Source organism: Vitis vinifera, chromosome 15 (assembly GCF_030704535.1).
Source record: "Vitis vinifera cultivar Pinot Noir 40024 chromosome 15, ASM3070453v1".
In the NCBI taxonomy this organism is placed as follows: Eukaryota; Viridiplantae; Streptophyta; class Magnoliopsida; order Vitales; family Vitaceae; genus Vitis; species Vitis vinifera.
Window position 1 is genome coordinate 4,219,998 of NC_081819.1, and position 21,991 is coordinate 4,241,988.

Consider the following 21,991-nt stretch of genomic DNA (forward strand, 5'->3'; position numbering starts at 1 on the left):
TGAAAAAGGGTTTGCTGGACGTGGTTTTACCACAGTCCAAAATTTTTGTAAATTTTGTAAATTTTCAAGTTGTTTCCATACTTTTGATCTTAGTTTTTGATCTTAAATCATGTTTTAAGGTGTGTTTTAATCGTTTTGAATGATCCCAGGTGGAAGAAATTTCGAGGAGATTGAAAGAAAAAAAATCGGGTCGAAATCGGAGCCAAAACAGAGCATAAACAGGGGAAAAACAGAGCTCTGCGAAATTTCGCAGGGTGAAGGAAACTTCTGCAAAATGAGCATTTTGTTGCCAAACCATTCCGCAACACTGTAGAAGTCTCTGCGAGGGTATTTCGCAACTGCGAAAGTGAATTTGGCACACGAGTGCCACTTCGCAGTACAGTAGCATCCATTTGGCAGCTGCGAAACGCATTGCGAAGTGGAAAAGCGTGATTTCGCACCAAAAGTCCCATTCCGCAGGGTATTTCGCAATTGCGAAAGTGGTTTTGGCACACGAGTGCCACTTCGCAACACAGTAACATCAATTTCGCAGCTGCGAAACTCACGGCGAAGTTGCTGCGAAAATGGCATTTTGCTGCGAAATTGGCGTTTTGTTGCGAAACTTAAACTGACCCTTAGGCTTCCGTTTTTCCTATTTATACCGGTCATTTGAGCTGCGAAAAGGGTTTCAAAAATCAGAGCACCATTCTCGCAGCCTGTTCGTCTTCTTCACCAAGCCACGCCATCCGAGCCTCCGGTCACCTTCTCCGATCAGCAACGCCGGCCAAAGTTCGATAGCCCAAAATGGCGCGAACACGAGGGGCTAAGTCTTCATCGCCTTCGAACTGCAAAAAGAGTCTGCGAAAGGAGCCAGTTCCAGATTCTGCTCCAGAACCTTCGCAGCCGAAACCAATTCCACCTCTGGTGAAGCCCGTGCCACCAAAACCGCCAGCAAGACGATACCTTACCAGGTCAGGCGGTCGGCCATTGCAGAAGAAACCCAGGGTGGAAAGCTCAGAACCCATCGATTTGACTGAGCAATCTCCAGAGCCTTCCCCAATTCCATCACCGGTTCAAACTCCAGTGCCGTCTCCGGTTCCCTCGCCGAGTCCCTTACCAGTTCCATCGCCGGTACCATCTCCGGCGCCGCAAGAAAAATCTCAGGAGCCTCAAGCGCCGCTTCCCGAGCCCCAAATTCAAGTTGAACCAGCTCTGGAAGAAGTAATTAGGAGGCCAATGCTACCTCAACCCCCAATTGAGGGAAACTTGGATTGTCGAACTCGGGCATTTCATTCCGAGCTTTGCTTTGACTTAGCAACATTCAGAGTGAGACCGGAGCTTGCCCAATCATTCCAGCTGCTGAGGAGGTACCATATGGAGCAACTGCTAGCTCCAAGAGACTTTTTCTATCCCCGGATAGCCACGGATTTCTACCAATCCATGACAACCAAAGAGGTTAGAAATCCAACCTTGATTCATTTCACAATCGATGGGAGACATGGTATATTGGGAGCAAGACATATTGCTAAAGCCCTGCAAATTCCTTTTGAGCCAACCCAATTCGATAATTATAGAGTTTGGGCAAATCCTACTGAGCTAGAGATGGTTCGCACCCTTTCCAGAGGAGCTGCAAATCGATCACATCTGCTGAGGGGGGAGCTTCCTCCAGTTATGTTTTTGATTGATGCCTTTTTGCGCCATAATATATATCCATTGCAGCATTGGACCCAAAGAAGGGGAGTTCTCTTGGAAGCTCTTTATAAGATGTCAGAAGGATTCTTCTTTGGGCCTCATCATCTGATCATGGCAGCCCTTCTCTATTTTGAAGAGAAGGTTCACAAGAAGAAGCTTCAGAGAGCAGATTGTATTCCCCTCCTCTTCCCAAGGCTGCTATGCCAAATTTTGGAGCATCTGGGATACCCCTCTAAGCCTCAGCTGGAGAGAAAGCGAATATGCCATGAGCCCTTCACTCTTGATAAATGGAATAATATGACGGCCTACAAAGTTGATCAACCTGGGCAGCCTCAGCCAGCTGCAAGGAGAGCCTCCCCAAGACATATACCTGAGGGTATAACAGTTGCTGCTCCTGCCATTCCTAGAGCTCCACCAGCTGCACCTGCTTTATCTCAGCCATCCACATCAGCTGAGCCGAGGATGGCCATTCCTATATCTGAATATCGAGAGTTGTGCCGTGCATTGGAGACTCTTACAGCTTCTCAGAGCAATCTTGCTCAGGAGATGGCAGCCATCAAAGCATGCCAAGAGCAGATGTTAGCCTCTCAGGCTCAACAAGCTGCCATCTTAAGGCAGCTCCAAGTCCATTTCGATCTGCCACAAGCTGTAGAGCCCTCCATTTCTACTCCTCTAGAGCCACACTCTCAGCTTACAGAGTCTCATCCTCCAGAGCCCGAAGCCCCAGCTGATCCACCTACTGAGGAGGCAGATCCTTCTGCCTAGCACCACCACCCCACTAATCAGACATTATATATATTTTCTGTTTATGTTTTTATGCATTTTTGTTTTTTTTAGTTGAAATGAAGTCCCAGTATTTTGGTACTATATATGGGATTCCTTGTGTTACTTGTCTTTAGCATTGTAATCAAATGAACTCAAAGTAATACAAGTTAAATATTTCTTGTTAAAAGTTAGCATTAAGTTATTCTTATTTCCTTTTCTCACATATTCTATTCTTTTTTAAACATGTGGTTTTCCCCAATCAATATTCGAATTTGATATCAGCAAGGAGGTACCACTTCCTCCCTTTTATTACAGTCACTCAAATCACATTGAGGACAATGCTCAGTTCGGTTGGGGGGTATGAGGAAGGAAGTTTTCTAAATCTTTTTGGTATTGCAATTATATTGGTTAATTAGTTGTAGATTTTACTTTTTACTAGTGTTACTCTATTCTCCATGAATTTTGAGGAAAAATTTTCAAATTAAACCAAGAGAAATTGAACTGTTGTTTTTCACTTGGCTTAGAGTATGGATTATGCTTACTAAAGTGGTTCAATTGTTGAAGCTTCTACTGAAATTGAATTTAGTTCTTCCACTTTAAGCTATTCATACACTGTGCACATTAGTTTCCGATTATAAGATGAAAAGCTATTTCCCTCTTGACTTAGGATAATTTTGGGACTTGGTATATTTGACCTCATTTGATAAAAATTGAAACACCCTGCAAAAGGCCAATAAGCCTTTGAAATAAAGAAAGTTGTTTGCTTGCCTTGAAACCCGAGCAAGGTCTAAGGGGTATATGGTGAAAATCTTTTAAGCCTGGTGCCCTAAGCCTTAATTGGTTGGGAGTCACCGACCTCAATGCTCGTTACAAGGGTGAATAGGTAGAGTTAGCATATGGTAGATGCTTGGGTATTAGAAATTCATTCTTAAAAGTCCGGGGAAAAATCCGAGAAGTTAGTGGTTGAAAGATCCTTAAAGCTTGGTGCCCTAAACCTTAATTGGTTGGGAGTCATCAATGGACCCCCATTACATGGACAAGTCAGAAAGAGTACCCCATAAAGCTACCTTGAAAAAAAAAAAAAAAAAAAAAAAAGGTGATTTCTTTTCTTATTGATTTTGGTCAGTTTGCTAAAGTGTTGAAAAGAGATAGGTTGGGGGGTGAGACTAGTTTAACATATTATTCTCGGAACCTAAGGAACCAATACACATAGATTTTTGTGGAAGATTAAAGTTTGGTTCTTAGAAAGTGGAAATGGTTTTAAAACTTCAGTTTGCATAATGCACTCCCTTGATTGACAGTGTTTCGCATAGGTGTTATGACTCTTGTTGAGATTTGGGTTTGTATTTCTTTAATGATTCCTGTGAGAATTAGATCATCATGCCACTTGAGAATTATTTCCTTTCAGCATGATGTTGTAAATTTTAGATTAGTTTGCTATTTATTTTTATTTTTCTCTCCTATATTGCTAAGGGACTAGCAATATGTCAGTTGGGGGGAGTGATTACTACTCAAAAAGTGCTATTTGATAGCCTATAATTAATCCTTTTAAACACTTTTGAGTAGTAGTTTAGGCCTTTTAACTCAATTGGCATGTTAAGGATCCTTTAAAGCAATTTTAATCACTTTGTGCAAGTTTTGGTGTTTTTGTTAGTATTTTGATCACCAAAGCAAGTCAAGACTGAGGAGAGCTATGAGGAATCTTGGGCAAAGCTTAGAAGTCATTTGCCAAGAGTGAATCCGAATTGCAAGGAGAAAAAGCAAAGAGAATCTGCCATGAAGCCTATTCTTGATGACAGTTGTAGCAGCCACTTTTGGAGCACTTTCTGAAGTCCAAATGATGCATGCTATATACCATTTCAAAGCTCAGGAAGTCAACAATCCAATGCTTCAAACGGTGTACAATTCGGAGTTGAAACGAAGAAGTTGCAGCCATTACAAGCCAATCACTCCGAGATAAAGGAAGCATTTTGCAAAGTGTTGCGAAATCACCCTTTTGTTGCGAAGTGATTTCGCAGCATTTTTGTACAGTAAGGTGTTTCTCCTTCTGACGATGCATGAACCATGCCGCGAGAAGGGAGTTGGGAACCTCAAGGTGGAAGCCAACTTCGCAGCCCTGTGAAGATAGCTTGGTGTTGCGAAATAATTTCGCAACCCTCTTGGGTGTCTATACTATAGTGAACGACCCTAGAGCCACTATACTATAGTAGTTTTTTCTTTGCTATCCTAGTGTATGGTGTTATAGGTTATAAATTTTGTTGATTACTCCCTCAATCAAGGAGCACCAGCTGGACACAAATCAGCTGAGACACCAATTGGGCATGAATCAATAATCTAAAGTGCACAATGAAGGATGTGGGTGCATCCGAAAAACCTAAGATCTAAAGTGAGATAGTGAACAAAGACAAGCAATCATACAATCATGCAAGAGAAAGGGTTGTCATGCAACAAGCAGTCATACCAAGCAGATAAGTATCATACAATCAAAGTCCTATCTAGCATATGTGAGAGTGAATCATGCTAAAGTGAGCAAAACAATCAAGTGATCATTCAAACAGTCATTGCGAAGCAAATAAATATCAAACAAACAAAGTCCTATCTAATATATGTGATAGTGAATCATGCTAAAGTGAGCAAAACAATCAAGTGATCATCCAAGGCAATCAAACATGGTAAGATAGCAAACCAAACAAGCAAGCAAATCGAATCACCTTGCCTAAAAAAAGAGGTACCCACTAATCGACCAATTAAACGCCACATTTTCCTCAACTAGTGTTCAAGCTTGATCCTCAAAATCCCCAGTGGAGTCGCCAATTTGTGGACCCGCATCTTTCACGTGCGCCCCCACTCGATCGACGAGACTCGCTTTTTATTCGTGAAAAATAATTTTTGAAAAACTCGGAGTCGCCACTTATATTATTTTTATTTTAAAGGGAAAATAAAACAAGAAAGAAAAACCCTAAAATGTGACTCCATAATTTTTGGAAAAAGCATGTCTTTGAAAAACCCGAGTCTAAGTCCGGGGATCAGGTTACCTATTGGGAAGGTACCTTTAAAAGGTAGCACCCCTCTAAGCCCTATAAAGGTCTCTACTAACTAAGTTAAGGCAAATGTGACAATTAACCTGTTAATTATGGATACCTAAGTAGGCTAGATGGTTCCAAAAAATAGTATGCCAAACAAGATCAAATCATAATAAAGGAAGGTTAGGATGCGTACCTGGACCGCTTCTCAAGCGCTATCATAAAACATCGATGGTTAATTTAAACAATATATCATCCAGCATGTATTTTATTAGAAATAATCAAACAATGAAACATGTATATCAGAACACTCAAGCATTATTAGACATAAGCATTATTTCACAATGACAAGCATATTCACAGAATTCAGAAAGTAGGTGATAGAGGACATACCTAGATAGCATAGATAATTTGTAACGTGCTTCCTCAAGTTGTAAGGGGTTAGATAAATAATAAAATATAGAAATCCTAGCATGCTCGTTGTCTAATTAGCATAGCAGAAGTGATCAAAGTATACAAAATCATCAATTATCACATACATCTTGTATATAATTCCTAAAAAAAATAGATATGATTTCAATAAATAGTAAGGGTGACAGTAAAGATGAGTTTTAAAAAGATGATTTTATGTAGGGGTTTCACCAATTACCCAATTGATATACACAAATATAGCTTGGAATTAAATGTTATCACTTTCATAAAAAAAAAATAAAAAATATATAAATAAAATAAAATAAATTAAATTAAAAAATAAAAATTCATGAGTATTAAAAAAACATTTTTTTGATAGTTTTAATGAATTGTATTTATAAAATAAAGTTTTGATTTACTTAAATAAGAAGGCTTTAATTTCATGCAAAGAAAATATTTTTTTTAGAAAAGTTTGTTCACAAGAAAATAAATGTTATCACTTTTATAAAGGAAATGTTTCATAAGTATTAATAATAACAATAATAATAATAATAATCGATTCCATAGTTTTAATGAATTTTATTTATAAAAAGAAGCTTTAATTTATTAAATAAAAAGACTTTAATTCCATGCAAAGAAAATGTTTTTAAAAAGTTCATTCACAAGAAAATAAATGTAATCATCACTTTTATAAGGGAAATATTTCATAAGTATTAATAATAATAATAATAATAATAATAATAATAATTGATTCCATAGTTTTAAGAAAAAAGTTTTAATTTATTTGAATAAAAAGACTTTAATTCCATGCAAGAAAATATTTTTTTAAAAGTTCATTCACAAGAAAATAAATGTAATTATCACTTTTATCAAGGAATTATTTCATGAATATAATAATAATAGTTGTAATAATTGAGTCCATAGTTTTAATTAATCTTATAAAAGGAAGTTTCAATTTACTTAAATAAAAAAAGCTTTAATTCCATGCAAAGAAAATGTTTTTTTTTAAAAGAAAGTTTATTCACAAGAAAATAAATGTTATCACTTTTATAAAGGAAATATTTTATGAGTATTAATAATAACAATAATAATAATAATAATTGATTCCATAGTTTTAATGAATTTTATTGAAGGAAGCTTCAATTTATTTTAAAAAAAGACTTTAATTCCATGTGAAGAAAATGCTTTCAAAAAAATTCATTTACAAAAAAAAAGAGAAAGAAAATTAATTAATTAATAATGGTAATAATAAAAAAACCTTATAAAAAATATATTTGATCTTAAAATTTTTTTTTTATGTAAGAATATCTTTTATAATTTAAATTTTCCTTTAATAATTTTTTTTAACTTTATTTTATTTACAAGAGGATGATTTCCACAACTCTTTATTTAGAAAGCACAATTTTTTTTTATTATTTTTTTAAAACATAATAATTTTTTTTAAAATAAGATAAACAATTATTTTATATTTTAATCCAAGAGAACAAAAAAATGTTTAAAATAATTTAAATATTACAACTTTTTATTTTTTATTTTTGAACAAAGCTATCATAAAAATTATCAAAACACTTAAAAAATTCAAACTTTTTCATCATCATCAGGAATTATCCCAAAACTAAAAATTAAGCACAATATAAATTTTCATTAATATCCAAATTATTGAAAACTAAAAAAAACTTGCAAAATATTTCAACTTTTCATTAACATCACAAAATTGTCCAAAACGAATAAAACATCTAATTTTTAAATTATCATCCTGAATCATCCAAGACAAATGCCTACAAAAAGTAACATGAGATTAGCAATAATAATAATGATAACTAAAATAAAATAAACAAAATAAATTCAAAAACCAAAAAAAACTAAAATCCTAACTTGATTTATATTTTATTCAAGCAATCATCCGGAATTATCCCAAGGCTAAAAAAAATAAGCACAATATAACTTTTCATTGATATCCAAATTATTAAAAATTAAAACAAACTTGCAAAATATTTCAACTTTTCATTAACATCACAAAATTATCCAAAACGAATAAAACATCCAATTTTTAAACTATCATCCCGAATCATCCAAGACAAATGCCTACAAAAAGTAACATGAGATTAGCAATAATAATAATGATAACTAAAATAAAATAAATAAAATAAATTCAAAAACCAAAAAAAAACTAAAAATCCTAACTTAATTTATATTTTGTTCAAACAATCATTAACACATCTCATATAAATACATTAAATCCAACAAAACACTCACCGAAAGACATTAAATCCTATTATAACCGTCCATGATTTCATTCCCTTTTTTTTAACAAATAAATAAAAACATGCCAATAGCATCATTCACATCAGGACTGACCATATATTCACATTTGTTTGCATTTTAAATCCAACAAAACGAAGTCAAAGAACACTAACCTTGCTTGCAGCTACCCTCTTTCACGGTTGTGTCACTTTTTCTTCTCAGTCTAGTTATGTCTGCTTCTTCGATCTGGCTCGTGTGTTCCTTCACCACCAAGAGTCCCCGAATCAGCCTATGCGTCCTTTAGAAGTTCCACCAGGAAACGTGATCTCCATGTCTACAATTTTCTTCTGAATCTCATTAAAAAATAAAAAATCCACCCAAAATTCTTCCAGAACTCTCTTTTTTCTTTTTCTTTTCTCTCCTCAGACGTCTCCCTCTATTTTCAAGCTCTCCTCTCCAAAAAATCCTCCTCTCTCTCCTCAATTGTCTTTCTCATATTCCCAAAAAAAAAACCTAAATCCCCTTCATCGCGCCTCTCCTCCCTTTTTTGCATGTGAGTTGACTTTTCTTTCCTTCTATGAATTCCCCCTGCTCTCTTTCTTGCAAAATACAGTCTGTCTATTCAATATGCCACCTCAATTCTTCCTAAAATATATCATCTCCTTTTCTTTTCCATTTAAAATATGCTTTGACCCAAAACACTACTGAATCCTCCTTCCATCATCACGTGATTCTTTTTCCAAAAGACATATTACATTACCTTCTTTGCTACTCATCATTTCTTTTTTCATACATAAGCTGAATCTTCCCCATAACATGGCTCCATTCATTTTTTCCATATGTCTACTCTTGGAACCAATATGGTAGCTACCCACTCCAAGCTTCACATCATAGGCACTTTCTTATCTTTCTATTGGCAGACTTCCTACAAAATTTCAAAGTTAATAAAGTAATAGTAATAATAATAATAATAATGAAAACTTTTAAACAAAATTATTAAATTAAACTAAATAAGTAAAGACAAGTATTAGGGAAAAGTGATAAAATAATAGGAAAATAAAATAAATGAAGAAATATACAAAATAATAAATAAAATAAAATAAGCAAAAATATAAGGGTAAAAAAAATTCAAGCAATGTGATTTTACAAAAACGATCTAAATGGGCCTAAGGTGCCTAAATGGGCCTAGAATGCCTAAATTGGCCTAAGGTGCCTAAATGGGCCTAAGGTGCCTAAATGGGCCTAGGGTGCCTAAATGGGCCTAAGGTGCCTAAATTGACTTAAGGTGTCTAAGTGGGCCTAAAGTGCCTAAATGGTCCTAGGGTGCCTAAGTGGGCTTAGGGTGGTGCTTAAGTAGGTCTAAGGTGCCTAGGGTGTATCTGAGTGAACCTAAAGTGCCTAAGTGGGCTTAGGGTGACGCCAAATGGGCTAGGTGTGTCTAATGGGCTTAGGGTGTACTAAGTGGGCCTAGGGTGCTTAAATGGGCCTAAAGTGATCTAAGTGGACCTAAAGTGTCTAAATGGGCCTAAAGTGATGCCTAATGGGCCAAGTGTACCTAAATGGGCTTAAAGTAATCTAAGTGGGCCTAGGGTAACTAAGTGAGCCTAAAGTGTCTAAATGGGCCTAAAGTGATGCCTAATGGGCCAAGTGTACCTAAATGGGCCTAGGGTACCTAAATGGGCCTAAAGTAATCTAAATGGGCCTAGGGTGACTAAGTGAGCATAAAGTGGCTAAATGGACCTAAAGTGATGCCTAATGGGCCAAGTGTACCTAAATGGGCCTAGGGTGCCTAAATGGGCCTAAAGTGATCTAAGTGGACCTAAAGTGTCTAAATGGGCCTAAAGTAATCTAAGTGGGCCTAGGGTGACTAAGTGAGCCTAAAGTGTCTAAATGGGCCTAAAGTGATGCCTAATGGGCCAAGTGTACCTAAATGGGCCTAGGGTACCTAAGTGAGCATAAAGTGGCTAAATGGGCCTAAAGTGATGCCTAATGGGCCAAGTGTACCTAAATGGGCCTAGGGTTCCCAAATGGGTCTAGGGTGCCTAAATGGGCCTAGGGTGACTAAGTGGGCCTGAAGTGTCTAAATGGGCCTAAAGTGATGCCTAATGGGCCAAGTGTACCTAAATGGACCTAGGGTTACCTAAATGGGCCTAGGGTGCCTAAGTGGGCCTAGGGTGCCTAAAAGCTATCCTAAAAAAAAACAAGAAAAGCCTAAGTCTAAGTTAGGGCTGCCAAGGGTCACAATAAGAGGTCAGATAATCCCTCAAACAAAGTCTCCGAGGTGGCTTAGAAAAGATAGGCTACACGAGTATTAATGGGCCACCAGGGAATTGCTATAAACGACATGTGCAAGGAAGACGAAATGGAGGGTCTACAAGGTGACTTGCCATCATTTCTGTCCTTTCACTCTACAGGTGGCTGAACGTGGGCTGTGGTAGGCTATCGGAATGACGTAGTAAGACTTGCTCACTTTAGTCAACGATCCGGATAGGATATGCTATCGTCCAGGTGTGATGTTTGCGAGTGTCGTGTGCTTCTTCTTGAGGAAGTTCGGATAGGGGAGCGCGCCACGTGTCCCTCTTTGGGGAGTCCGGATGGAGTCGCTTCGGACAGCGAGGCGTGCCACGTGTCATCAGGGGGAGGGGTCCTTACAATGCCCCCTTTTTAACTTGCCGATTTTGCCCAAGCAGAATGGGCGGGTTAAAAATGATTGTTTTTGAAACTGAGGTTACTTTTTGTTCTCATTGGGCCACGTGATGCGCGGAGGCAAAGAGGAACAAGAGCATTTATGATGAGCCGCCGTCGTTGGGATTTCCCAGGCAGCGTGTCTTTTCAATAATGGCGCGGCTGAGCGGTTAGAATACCGAGGGGCAGTCTTTCGTTTTAAATAGTAGACCGAGTCCTTCACTCTTGCATTTTTTCTTCTGCATTTTCTACCGGTAGTGCTTTCTCTTCAACCTTCTATGTATCTTCGTCTGTGAGTGAGGTTCTAGGGTTTTCTGCTAGCAATACCCGTGTCGTGACGGTGACTGCACTACAGACTTCATCTCCATTTTTTGAGTTTACACTCGGTACGTTCTCTATTCCTGCATTCTCCTCGTTGTGTTTGCTTTGTGGTTTTTTTGGCTTGTTGGGCAAGCTACTTGCGACTGGGAGTCAGTATTGGCATTCTGAGTATGCTGTTCAACCTGGACCTTTCACTTCTGGGGGTCATTTTCATCTACTCCATCAAGAAGGGGAAAAATGACGTCTTCAGCCTGCCTGCCTGCCTGCCTTCTTTCCAATTGGTGACTGATCTTTCGGATTCGACGAAAGGAGGAGCCAAGGGGCATGTATTGGTCCGGGGTGTCTGGGCTGGGCTACTAGAGCCTGCAGAGAGACCGTTTTCCCCAAACCGTTCGCTGGTGCTTCCGGGTAAGGCAGCTTGTGGGGTTTGTCCGGCGTTCGTCTCTTGCTCTTCTTATTTTGGGTTTATCAGATGGCTAACATCTTTGGTTGCTGATAATGCATGTACGGACAAGAGGGGTCTCGTAGTCGAGTGGGTGGAAAAAGCGTCTTTCGACCAATTGAACAAGCTGTTTGAGATTACTGCAGCTGAGAGGCATCATTAGACGCTGCTTACTGCGCGAAACTTGCTGGCCGTTGTTCGGGAGCCCTAGGCATACGTCACCAATATTCTCCCTAGGAAGTTGCCAAAAAAGGTAGTGCCTGGGGAGCATTTTTTTTGTCAAAGATCTCCCATTCTACACGGAAGCGCGCAAGGCAGACGCCCAAGCACGCCGAGCACTTCTCAACGAACGGGAGGAAAAAAGGCAAGAGGGAACTTTGCGGAAGGCCCCTGATGATAAACGTTCCGCGCCCTCTCCTATTGCTGGCGCCCCAACGGGAAAGAAGAAGAAGGTTCCCACTAAGGGAAAAGCAATAAAACCTCCAACTCCCACAAAGGGACTAGTAATAAAATCGTCAGCTCCCACAAAGGGAATAGTAATAAGTTTTCCAGCTCCCTCCGGCTTACCGTCTGTTTCAAGCGGCTCCGGACGTCTCGCGGGTCTAAACGGATCGGGGCCTTCAATGCCAGCGGCAAAACGGATGGCTCTTCTGGCTGAAGAAGCAACCTCAGTGTATCAATCGGGCTCTTCCCCTCCGGACGCGGATGTAGCCGGGGCCTCTTGTGCTGAAACGTTGCCTCCTATGGGGCCTCTGATGGAAGAAACGGGGGCTGAAAGGCAGGGTTTGCCCCTTTGTGAGTCGAGCTCCCTTGCCCTTGTACCGGTGAAGGGGCCAGCTACGAAGAGGCCTCGTCCAGCCTACGATTTAAAGTTTGGCATCAACGGGCGGCTTCAGGATATTCTTCTGGAAACCATCGAAGTCAACTGCTCATCCGCCTAGGAGGATCATCCGGAGGAGAGTGAAACGGAGATGGCGGAAGAGAACCCAACTGACCCAGTGCTGGTCCCGGATGAGGGTTCGCCCGGAGAGATCCAGCCGACCGTGAATGATGGGGGCCCGGAGCCGGGGGAGGAGTCACACCCTAGTGCCTTGTCAGGGGGGAGTCTTGTTGATGATGCAGCTTGCATTTCTGCTAGCCCTTTCAGCTATGCGGAGTTGGGAGAGACGTTGAAACGGATTCCATCCAGCTCAGATGTTGTTGCGCCCTTAGTGAAAATGTTTGAAGCGGCGGAAATGGTGTAGCTTATCCTCCTTTGATTTTTCTTACCATACTGGTGTGCTTTTCACATGACTGATAATTGAACTTGTTGTTGTGGGTTTTTCTGCAGCTGATGAGTGGTATTCGCGGCATGGTTAAACAACACGATCTTTTTACAGACATGCTGTGGATTTCGGATCACATGAAGGTCTTCATCTCCCAGCGCATGAGTGGTGAAGAGGAATTGCGCTCGAGATTGGAGCAGGTCGAAGCCAGCTTATCCACTGCCCGGAGAGCTTCTGAAGAGAGTGCTGAAGCCTTGAAGAGGTCCCAAGATGACAACGAGGCTCTCCGGATAGAGCTAGCAGAGGCGAAGAGCCGGGAGGAAGCTACAGACGCCCCCTACACGAGGCAGAAAACGAGATGGCCCAACTGAGGGGGGAAGTGAGACAACTCCGGACAGAGGTGTCAATTGAGAAAAAACAGAAAGAGGATTTGCAGTTGCGCTTATCAGCACAAAAAGAAGAGTTGGAGGCTGAGTTTGCTGCGGAAAGGGAGGAACTCGAGACAGAATACCAGAAGCAGGTAGACGAGATGTATCTCTTTGGCTACCGTTGTTGCATGAAGAAGCATGACATTAAACGGGACGTCCCTTCGATTCCCCCAGGCGAGAAAATTTGCGCCGCAAACCCTCCCAATGAGAGCTTTTCTTTTTGTAACTTTTACTGCTATTTCTTTCTGTATTAGTAGTCCGGAGAACCTTTTTTGTATACAATTTTCACAAGTATTAATAAAACATACTCATTTACATTGTACTTGTATCTTTCTTTCATTGGTAATACTGCTTTAGATTGGATATATTCCGCGGTCGGAGCAATGGGGTTTCGTCTAGCTTTTGTAGATGATAGGCTCCACTTTCACTTGTCCTGGACACTATATAGGGGTCTTCCCAATTGGCTTGAAACTTTCCTACTCCTATCTCAGCAGTGTTTTCAAAAAGCTTTCTAAGAACCAGCATTCCACTTTTGAAACTCTTGGGCCTTGCCTTGCGATTGTAGTGAGCGGCTGCCCTTTGTTGATAGTCTGCCATCCGGATGGATGCGGTCTCTCTTACTTCGTCTGCCCAGTCCAAGTTTCTTCCTAACTCCGCATTTGCATCATCCTGTCTTCCTGCCTCAGTCCGGATAGTAGGTAGCCTTATTTCAGTAGGAATGACTGCGTCCATACCATATGCGAGGGCGAATGGGGTGTTTCCTATCGGACGTCCGGGTGTGGTTCAATAAGCCCATAGGACGCCGGGTAGCTCCTCCACCCACTTCCTTTTGACTTGCTCGAGCCTCTTCTTTAAGACATTTATTAGGGTCTTGTTTGTGGCCTCTGCTTGCCCATTACTTTGAGGATAACGTGGTGTGGAGTATGAATTACGGATGTTTAGTTCCGAACAAAAATTCCGGAAAGCGATGCTATCAAACTGTGGACCGTTGTCGGCTATAATGGTTTGGGGGATTCCGAAGCAGCAGATGATGTTCTTCCATACAACTTGGTGACATCTTTGTCTTTGATGCTAGCGTATGCTTCAACTTCCACCCATTTACTAAAGTAATTTGTGGCGACGAGCAGGAATTTATTTTGGGCAGCTGCGGCTAGTAGGGGTCCTATTATGTCCATGCCCCACTACGCGAAGGGTCAGGGACCTGAAATTGGTTTCAACATCTCCAACGACACATGTGGTATGGGGGCATGCTTTTGACACTTGTCACATTTTTTTACATAGGCTGCCACATCCTTTTTCATCGTGGGCCAATAATATCCTTGCGAATGGGCCCTGTGCGCCAAAGATCGACCTCCAGAATGGTTTCCACATACCCCCTCGTGTAATTCAGCTAAAACATACAGGGCATCTGAGTGTTTTAGGCATCTGAGATAAGGACCTAAAAAGGACCGTTTGTACAAGTGCCCCTCAATCAGGGTGAAACGGGCGGCTTGCACCCGGATCTTGTGTGCCTGCTTGGGCTCTTCGGGTAGAGTGCATGTCCAGAGGTACCTTATAATGTCTTCCGTCTACTCTTGGCCGTCTGCTTGGTTTGCCTTAATGGTATTGCAAGTGGAGGCTTCTGCGACGGAAGGGTTGGCTTGCACATGTATAGGCAATAATATGGCTTCTTTGATGGGGAAGGAGGTAGCTATGCCTGCCAAGGCATCGACACATCCATTTTCAGTTCGTTTAATCTTTTCGATCGTCCATTCGGTGAACCGTTGTAAGGTGTCCCTTACTTTAGTCAGGTATCGCACCATGCGCGCATCCTTAGCTTCGTATTCCTTCTGGACGTGCCTTACCACGAGTTAGGAATCACTATAGACCCAGAGTTTGGAGGCGGATAGAGCCAGGGCGAGGTCTAATCCGGATAGGATGGCCTCATACTCTACTTCATTGTTAGAGGTGGGGAACCCCAATCGGATGGCTTGCTCCAGATGTTCTCCTGTTGGGGATTGTAGCAGGAACCCTACTCCGGATCTTGATGACCGGGAGGCTCCATCAACCCGCAAAGTTCACCACTCGTTTCCACTTGGTTCCTTGCGCTGGATAGGCTTTCAGGAGTATTCCAGCACGAAGTCAGCCATCACTTGGCCTTTCATGGACAACTTGGGTTGGAACTCAATTCCATATTTGCTCAACTCTATAGCCCATTGAAGCATTCTTCCGGTTAAGTCTGGTTTGTGCAGGATGTTGTGAAGGGGTTGGTCAGTTAGCACGACCACCAGGTGGGCTTGGAAGTAAGGGCGGAGCTTCTGGGCGGCACTTCGAAAAGCCAAGGTCGTTAGCTCCATCTTTGAATACCTAGTTTCTACATCCGCCAACGCTCTGCTGACATAGTAAATAAGTTTCTGCTCCTTGGGCAAGGGGCAACGGAATAGAACAACACTAATTGCCCACTCCGATACAGCCAGATACATATACAATTTTTCTTCAGGGAGGGGGTTGCTCAGGATGGGCGGTTGCATGAGGCAATGTTTAATTTTTTCAAAGTGCTCTGACAGCTGTCTGTCCATCCGCTTGCTCCAGCTTTTCGTATTGCCAAGAAGAAGGGTCGTAGTTCATTAGTGAAGCGGGCTATAAAGCGTCCTAGCGCGATGAGCTTGCCTGTGAGGCGCTGTAATTCCTTTTTGTTCCTGGGGGGTGGTGTTTCCATGACTGCCTTCACTTGATTTGGGCTAACCTCTATCCCCCTTTAGCTGACCATAAATCCCAAGAATTTGCTAACACTTACGCCAAAGGCGCATTTAGAAGGATTCAACTTCATGCCATACTTCCTTAAGAGGTGGAAGACTTCTTGCAAGTGGAGGACATGTTCCTCTCGGGTTTTGCTTTTAACCACGATATCGTCAATATACACCTCTACTGTGCGGCCGACCAGAGGTTTGAAGATCTTCGTCATCAGTCTCTGATAAGTGGTGCCAGCGTTTTTGAGTCCGAACGGCATGACTTTGTAGCAATAAAGACCGTGTGGCGTTATGAAGGCTGTCTTTTCTTTGTTAGTCGGGGACATGGGGATTTGGTGGTATCCGGAGAAGGCGTCCAAGAAGGAGAGCATCCCTTGCCGAGCAATGGAATCCATAATTTGATCTATCCGTGGCAAAGAAAAACTGTCTTTTGGGCATACATTATTGAGGTTGGTGTAATCGACGCACACCCGCCATTTGCCTTCCTTTTGGGTACCACCACTACATTTTCCAACCAGTCCGGGTACTCCACTTCTTTGATGAATCCGGCTTCCAGTAACTTGTCAATCTCATCCCGGATAATCTTTTGCCTATTCGGGTAAAAACGTCTAACCCTCTGTCGGACAGGTCTTGCTATTGGCAAGATGTTAAGCATATGGAAGACGATGAAGGGGTGAATTCCCTTCATATCAGAATGCGCCCATGCGAAAACGTCGTGGCTTTGTCGGAGGGCGTTTTGGATGTTCTGGGTCTCTTCTGGCGTCAAGAGGGAACTGATATACATAAGGTGAGTTCCTTCTTCCGAAATTTGGATCGTCTGCAAGGGATCCGCTACCGGGGGATCTTTATCCGCCGGACTCAGTGATTGCTATTGGTCCAGCGCGTGGGGGGACTCAGGGAGAGGTTTATCCTCTTGACTGGTTCCTACCTCTCGTGATATCTAGTAGCATTGGCGAGCGGCTAATTGGCTGTCGTATAGGCCGATTTGCCCATCCTTGGTAAGTAAGCTTACCATTTGATGATACGTAGAGGGAATGACTTTCATGTAGTGCAGCCATGTGCACCCCAAGATGACATTGAAGGGTGATAAATCTTGTACCATCGAAAATTGTACGTTGAGAGTGACTGGGCCAGCTTGGACCGGCAGTATAATATCTCCCAAGGAAGTAGTTAACGCTCAGTTGAATCCGGACAAGATCCGCCCAGGGTTTTCGAGGCCTGTGAGACTGCGTCCCATGTGGCTAACGACCGATGCTTGTACAAGATCGGCCGAGCTGCTCGGGTCAACTAGGATGCGTCTCACGTCGAAGTCTCCTATCTCTAGGGACAGGATGAGGGCATCGCGATGCGGCTGCAATATCTGTGTGGGGTCTACTGGTGGGAAAATGATTGTCCCATCTATGGGGCAAGCCCCCCCTCCCAGTTATCCCAAGCCGGATGGAGTTGACACGCTCACGCACCGATGCTGCCCGCAACAACCTTTGTCTTTTTCGTTTGGAGTCGTACTCCTCGTCGAATGGGCCTCCGTTAATATAGTTTATAATGGCTTTGGGGGTGGCTGGAGCCCTAGGGGTTCTAGAGTTTTGATTTCGGGAAGCGTCTCTACCTCTGGCATCTGAGCGGAGGTATTGTTTCAAATGTCCCGCCCTTATGAGCCTTTCGACCAAATAATGGAGGCACCTGCACGCTTCCGTTGTGTGACCATGCTCCTTATGGTAGGCACATTTTTTACTATGATCCCTTTTAGATGGGTCCGTTTTGAGGAGTCCAGGCCACCTGAAGTCGGACATGTCTTGGATCATAAAGAAAAACTTCTCATAGGATATGGAAAGGGGTGTGAGGGGCGGCATTTCCGGGCAACTTGGCCCTTCCTACCTTTGATCGGACGGCCTTGGCCGGTTCATAAGTTTGGCACTTCTTTCTGCACCACTTCTGGATGCTTATTTGGCAACCAGGATTTGCTGGGTGGCTGCTCGCACGTCATCTTCGAGCATTGAGTATTTGCTCGCACGCTGGAACAAGTCGTCCATCGTCATAGGAGGCTTATTAGCGAGTGATTCGAAAAATGGGGTGTCTGGACAGATGCTTCGCTTGAAGATCTGCAGGACAGCATCCATGCTGTAAGCCTCTACCTGTAGCACGGCCTGACCAAACCGCTTCACGAACTCCCTTAAGGACTCGTTATCCTGCAATTTTATGTTTTGCAGAGTGCTGATGTTCTGCTTATGTCGAGCAGAGCATAAGTATTGTCCCACGAAGGCTTCCGACAAGTCCCTGAAATTATCCATAGAGTTAGGAGGTAGGCGATGAAACCATGAGAGGGTCTGCCCTTGTAGGCTGGCGGGGAATACTTTGCACAGCAGCGCGTCGTTTCCTATATCGAGAGTCATGAGTTATCGATAATGCATGATATGGTCGAAGGGGTCGCTAGACCCATCGTACGTGGAGAATTTAGGCACGAGGAATCCCCTTGGGGGCTCATAATGAATAATATGAGAGTAGAAAGGCGTGGAGAGCATGTCGTCCAGCCTTTTGCTGATGGAGCCAATGGGTGGCTCGTTTGGGAGATTTCTCCCAGCTTTTCGTACCGTTTGGTACGGGGGAACATTCTGCACCATAGGGCTAACCATAGGATTAGGGTGCGGGGGAACGTTCTGCACCATAGGGGTGACCATAGGGTCAGGGTGCGCTCCCCAAGTTGTGACTACTAGCGGCCTTGGCCTCCCAGTCTCCTGTGGACCTAGCCTTGCGCGCATTGCGTCTAACAACTGGGGTTTTTTGTCGCATTGTCTTTTTGCTGAGAAATGAGTAGAGTCTGAGCTTTCCTCATGGGGAGCTTGGTGCATGGGCGTGTGTCGCTCATGTGGTCTAACGTTGCATGTTTCAGGAATTGCTCCTGCTGTCCCAGGGTATATTGACTCTGGGTCAGGCCTTGAGTTTGCTACCTAGCCTCTTGAACGTTGACGATGGGGAGGCCCCATCGATGAAGCCTAGATGTGCAGCATAGCGTTTTCTTCTCTCAACCTTGCTGTCTCCTAGAGGAGAGCTTGCATTTGTCTCTCGCTTGCCAACTGTCTTATCTCAATGGCTTGGCGCCATTCAAAATTATCTTCCTCTTCCCTAACAGACGAGTGGCTTCTAAAAGGTTTGGCCATCTTTGCCGGTGATTGAATCAGCAAACTTCCCACGAGACGGCACCAATGTTGAGGCCTTGCGTCCTAATGATCCACGTAGCTGCCAAGTGGACGCACACTTTCAACTAATACTGAGTTCTGGTTCAGTTGTCCCTGCAAAAGATGTCCGGACAGGGTGTCCGGACACACCCTCCGATGGTTTTGTCAGCCATGGCTAAAGAGATTAAGCAGTTGGCTTTTTTCTAGGTATAGCAAGCATACCGTCCTCCTTGTGTGAAGGTCCTTATATATAGTATCAGAAGCTCTGCCTCCCTCTTTAATGGTAGGGAGACTTTTTGGCTCGTCATGATGCCTCTATGTGGTGGTAGGGCCATCATCACCCTACAGACGGCTGTTAGAGATCGTGGGAAGTGACTTGCCATCATTTCTGTCCTTTCGCCCTGCAGGTGGTGGAACGTGGGCTATAGTAGGCTGTCAGAATGACGTAGTAAGACTTGCTCACTTTAGTCAACGATCCGGACAACATATCCGAAGGTGTGATGTTTGCGAGTGTCGTGTGCTTCTCCCTGAGGAAGTCCGGATAGGGGAGCGCACCACGTGTCCCTCTTTGGGGAGTCGGGATGGAGTTGCTTCGGACAGCGAGGCGCGCCACGTGTCATCAGGGAGAGGGGTCCCTACAGGTATTGTTGACAGAAAATCACAGCTCCTGGGTATTTGAAGGTGAATGAAGCTCTCTCAACTAGTGAAAGGTGTTTTAATGCTTAAGAATGGGTTTCTTTTCATTCAATTATGTTCAATGAGTAGAGGAAAGTGGATGAAATGATTCCAGACGGAGCTCCTTTGTTACTCTTTGGTCATCAGGCCATCCCACTGGATCCAAGGTCAGTCAGTTTTGGTACAAATTCGGTAACAAATCAAGCTATGGGGGGATTCGTCATCATGCTATAGTACAACACCAAGCTCGTTTTAATTTGAGAACCATTTATGGGATTATATGAAAGTAGTAGCTTAGTGCAGAGGTTCACCATGCCTTGATCTCTACTGTCAAACCCAGTATCCACTAATCCATTCTTCCCATTTCCTATTTCATTACGGACACTTTTATCTTTCACATTTCATTATTTGTTCCATCCCTTCCCCATATTGTAGCACATATGTCTCTATTCTTTTTTCTTACTACCACTGAATCTATTTCTCATTAAGCTTCTCACACCCGTTTCTATACATACCCTTATTTCATGCCCCTCATGCATATCACCTTTCTTTCTTAACACCACGTGTCTTTCATTCCCATATTCTACTACCCGTTAAAATAAATCATTTATTTTTCCGACTGACCATACCAATATTTTCCTTACCCTCCATACTTTATTCCACTACCCATCCAACTAATCCTCTCTCATATCTTCATACCCATTAACGTGCTCACCGATATCAATTCATCCCACATTTCTAAACCCATTGCCCGTAACTCATGTCGTGCCCATCATTATACTGCTCATTCGTGTCTTCATCTCATCATGCTCTAAAGATTCATCATTCAATACCCATTATTCCTACTGTCAAACCCATTTTTTAAGCCAATCTTTTACATATTCAACACCTAAAGGCAAGCCTACCATCCGACCATCCTCAAAGTTCATCAACCCACCATCATGCTCTTCATTTCAGTCCCAAGGGCCATGACAGTATAGTTTAGATAGAAAAGATGAAACTGAAACTCTGCTCTCTTTGTTAGAGAAGCAAGAGAGAGAAATTGAATATATATATATTGTTCAAAGAACTTTGTTACAACAGATGGAGACAGGTTGTAATAATAGCTGGTATAACTAAAATACAGTTGGTAAAATAACAAACCAATAACAATAAAGCTAACAAATAACAAGTGGGCTTCATCTCGTGAGATCAATAACTAACTCCTCTTTTCTTGGCTTATCATCCCCCCTCAAGTGAAAGGGTCTTGGAGCTATACAAAGCTAAGATTTGAGGGACAAGAACCTTGAACTTGTGAGATGCTTAGTCAATAAATTTGTTGGTTGCTCTTCAGTGGCAACAAAGTGCAGTTGTATCTTTTCTCTCATGACTTGATCTCGTATAAAATGAAGGTCTATTTCTATGTGTTTAGTTCTAGCATGAAACACAGGGTTCTTTGCCATATGGTAAGCACTGATATTATCATACCAAAGTAGAGGTATTGCAGGTATTGACATACATAACTCTTGTAGTAAGACTTGCATCCAAACAATCTCAGCGGTATCGAAAACAAGGCCACGATACTCAGACTTTGCACTGCTGCGAGACACTACTTTTTGTTTGGTAGAGGACCAAGAGACTAAGTTACCTCCTAGATAAATGAGATATCCACTTGAGTTGCGCCTATCATCAAGGTGAGCACCCCAATCTGCATTTGTGAATTCCTTTATTGTCAAGTTACTTGAAGGACTTAACAGGAGCCCATCTTGCATTGTTCCTCTTAGATACCGAAGTATTCGTTTAATTGAGAGCCAGTGAGCTATGGTTGGTTGTTGCATAAATTGGCATGCCTTATCGACAACAAAGGCAATATCAGGTCTTGTCAAGGTAACATACTGAAGTGCCCTTACTACACTTCGATAATGAGTAACATCTGCCATAGGATCTCCATCAAATTTAGACAAGTTCTTCCCAACACACCAGGTGTTTTTGCCGATTTGGTATCAAACATTTCAGTTCTATGAAGCATATCTGAAATGTATTTGGTTTGGCTCAAATTCATAGAGCCTTCATTATAAGAAACCTCTGTACCAAGAAAGAATGAGAGTTGACCCAAGTCTCGTAAGGCAAAAACTGAATCAAGTTTAGCTATGAGAGAAGAAATCTATGTGGAGGAGCTG

At 42.3% G+C, this 21,991-nt stretch overlaps 1 protein-coding gene across 1 annotated transcript; it reads right to left on the reverse strand.

The window, feature by feature from the left end:
• Positions 1-19,122: 19,122 nt before the first annotated feature.
• LOC132255160 (uncharacterized mitochondrial protein AtMg00810-like) lies at positions 19,123-21,751 on the reverse strand. Its single transcript, XM_059743008.1, has 2 exons — positions 21,362-21,751; positions 19,123-19,218 (listed from the first exon to the last, which is right to left on the reverse strand). The coding sequence occupies exons 1-2, from the start codon at positions 21,749-21,751 to the stop codon at positions 19,123-19,125; spliced, it is 486 nt and encodes a 161-aa protein (XP_059598991.1).
• Positions 21,752-21,991: the final 240 nt, after the last annotated feature.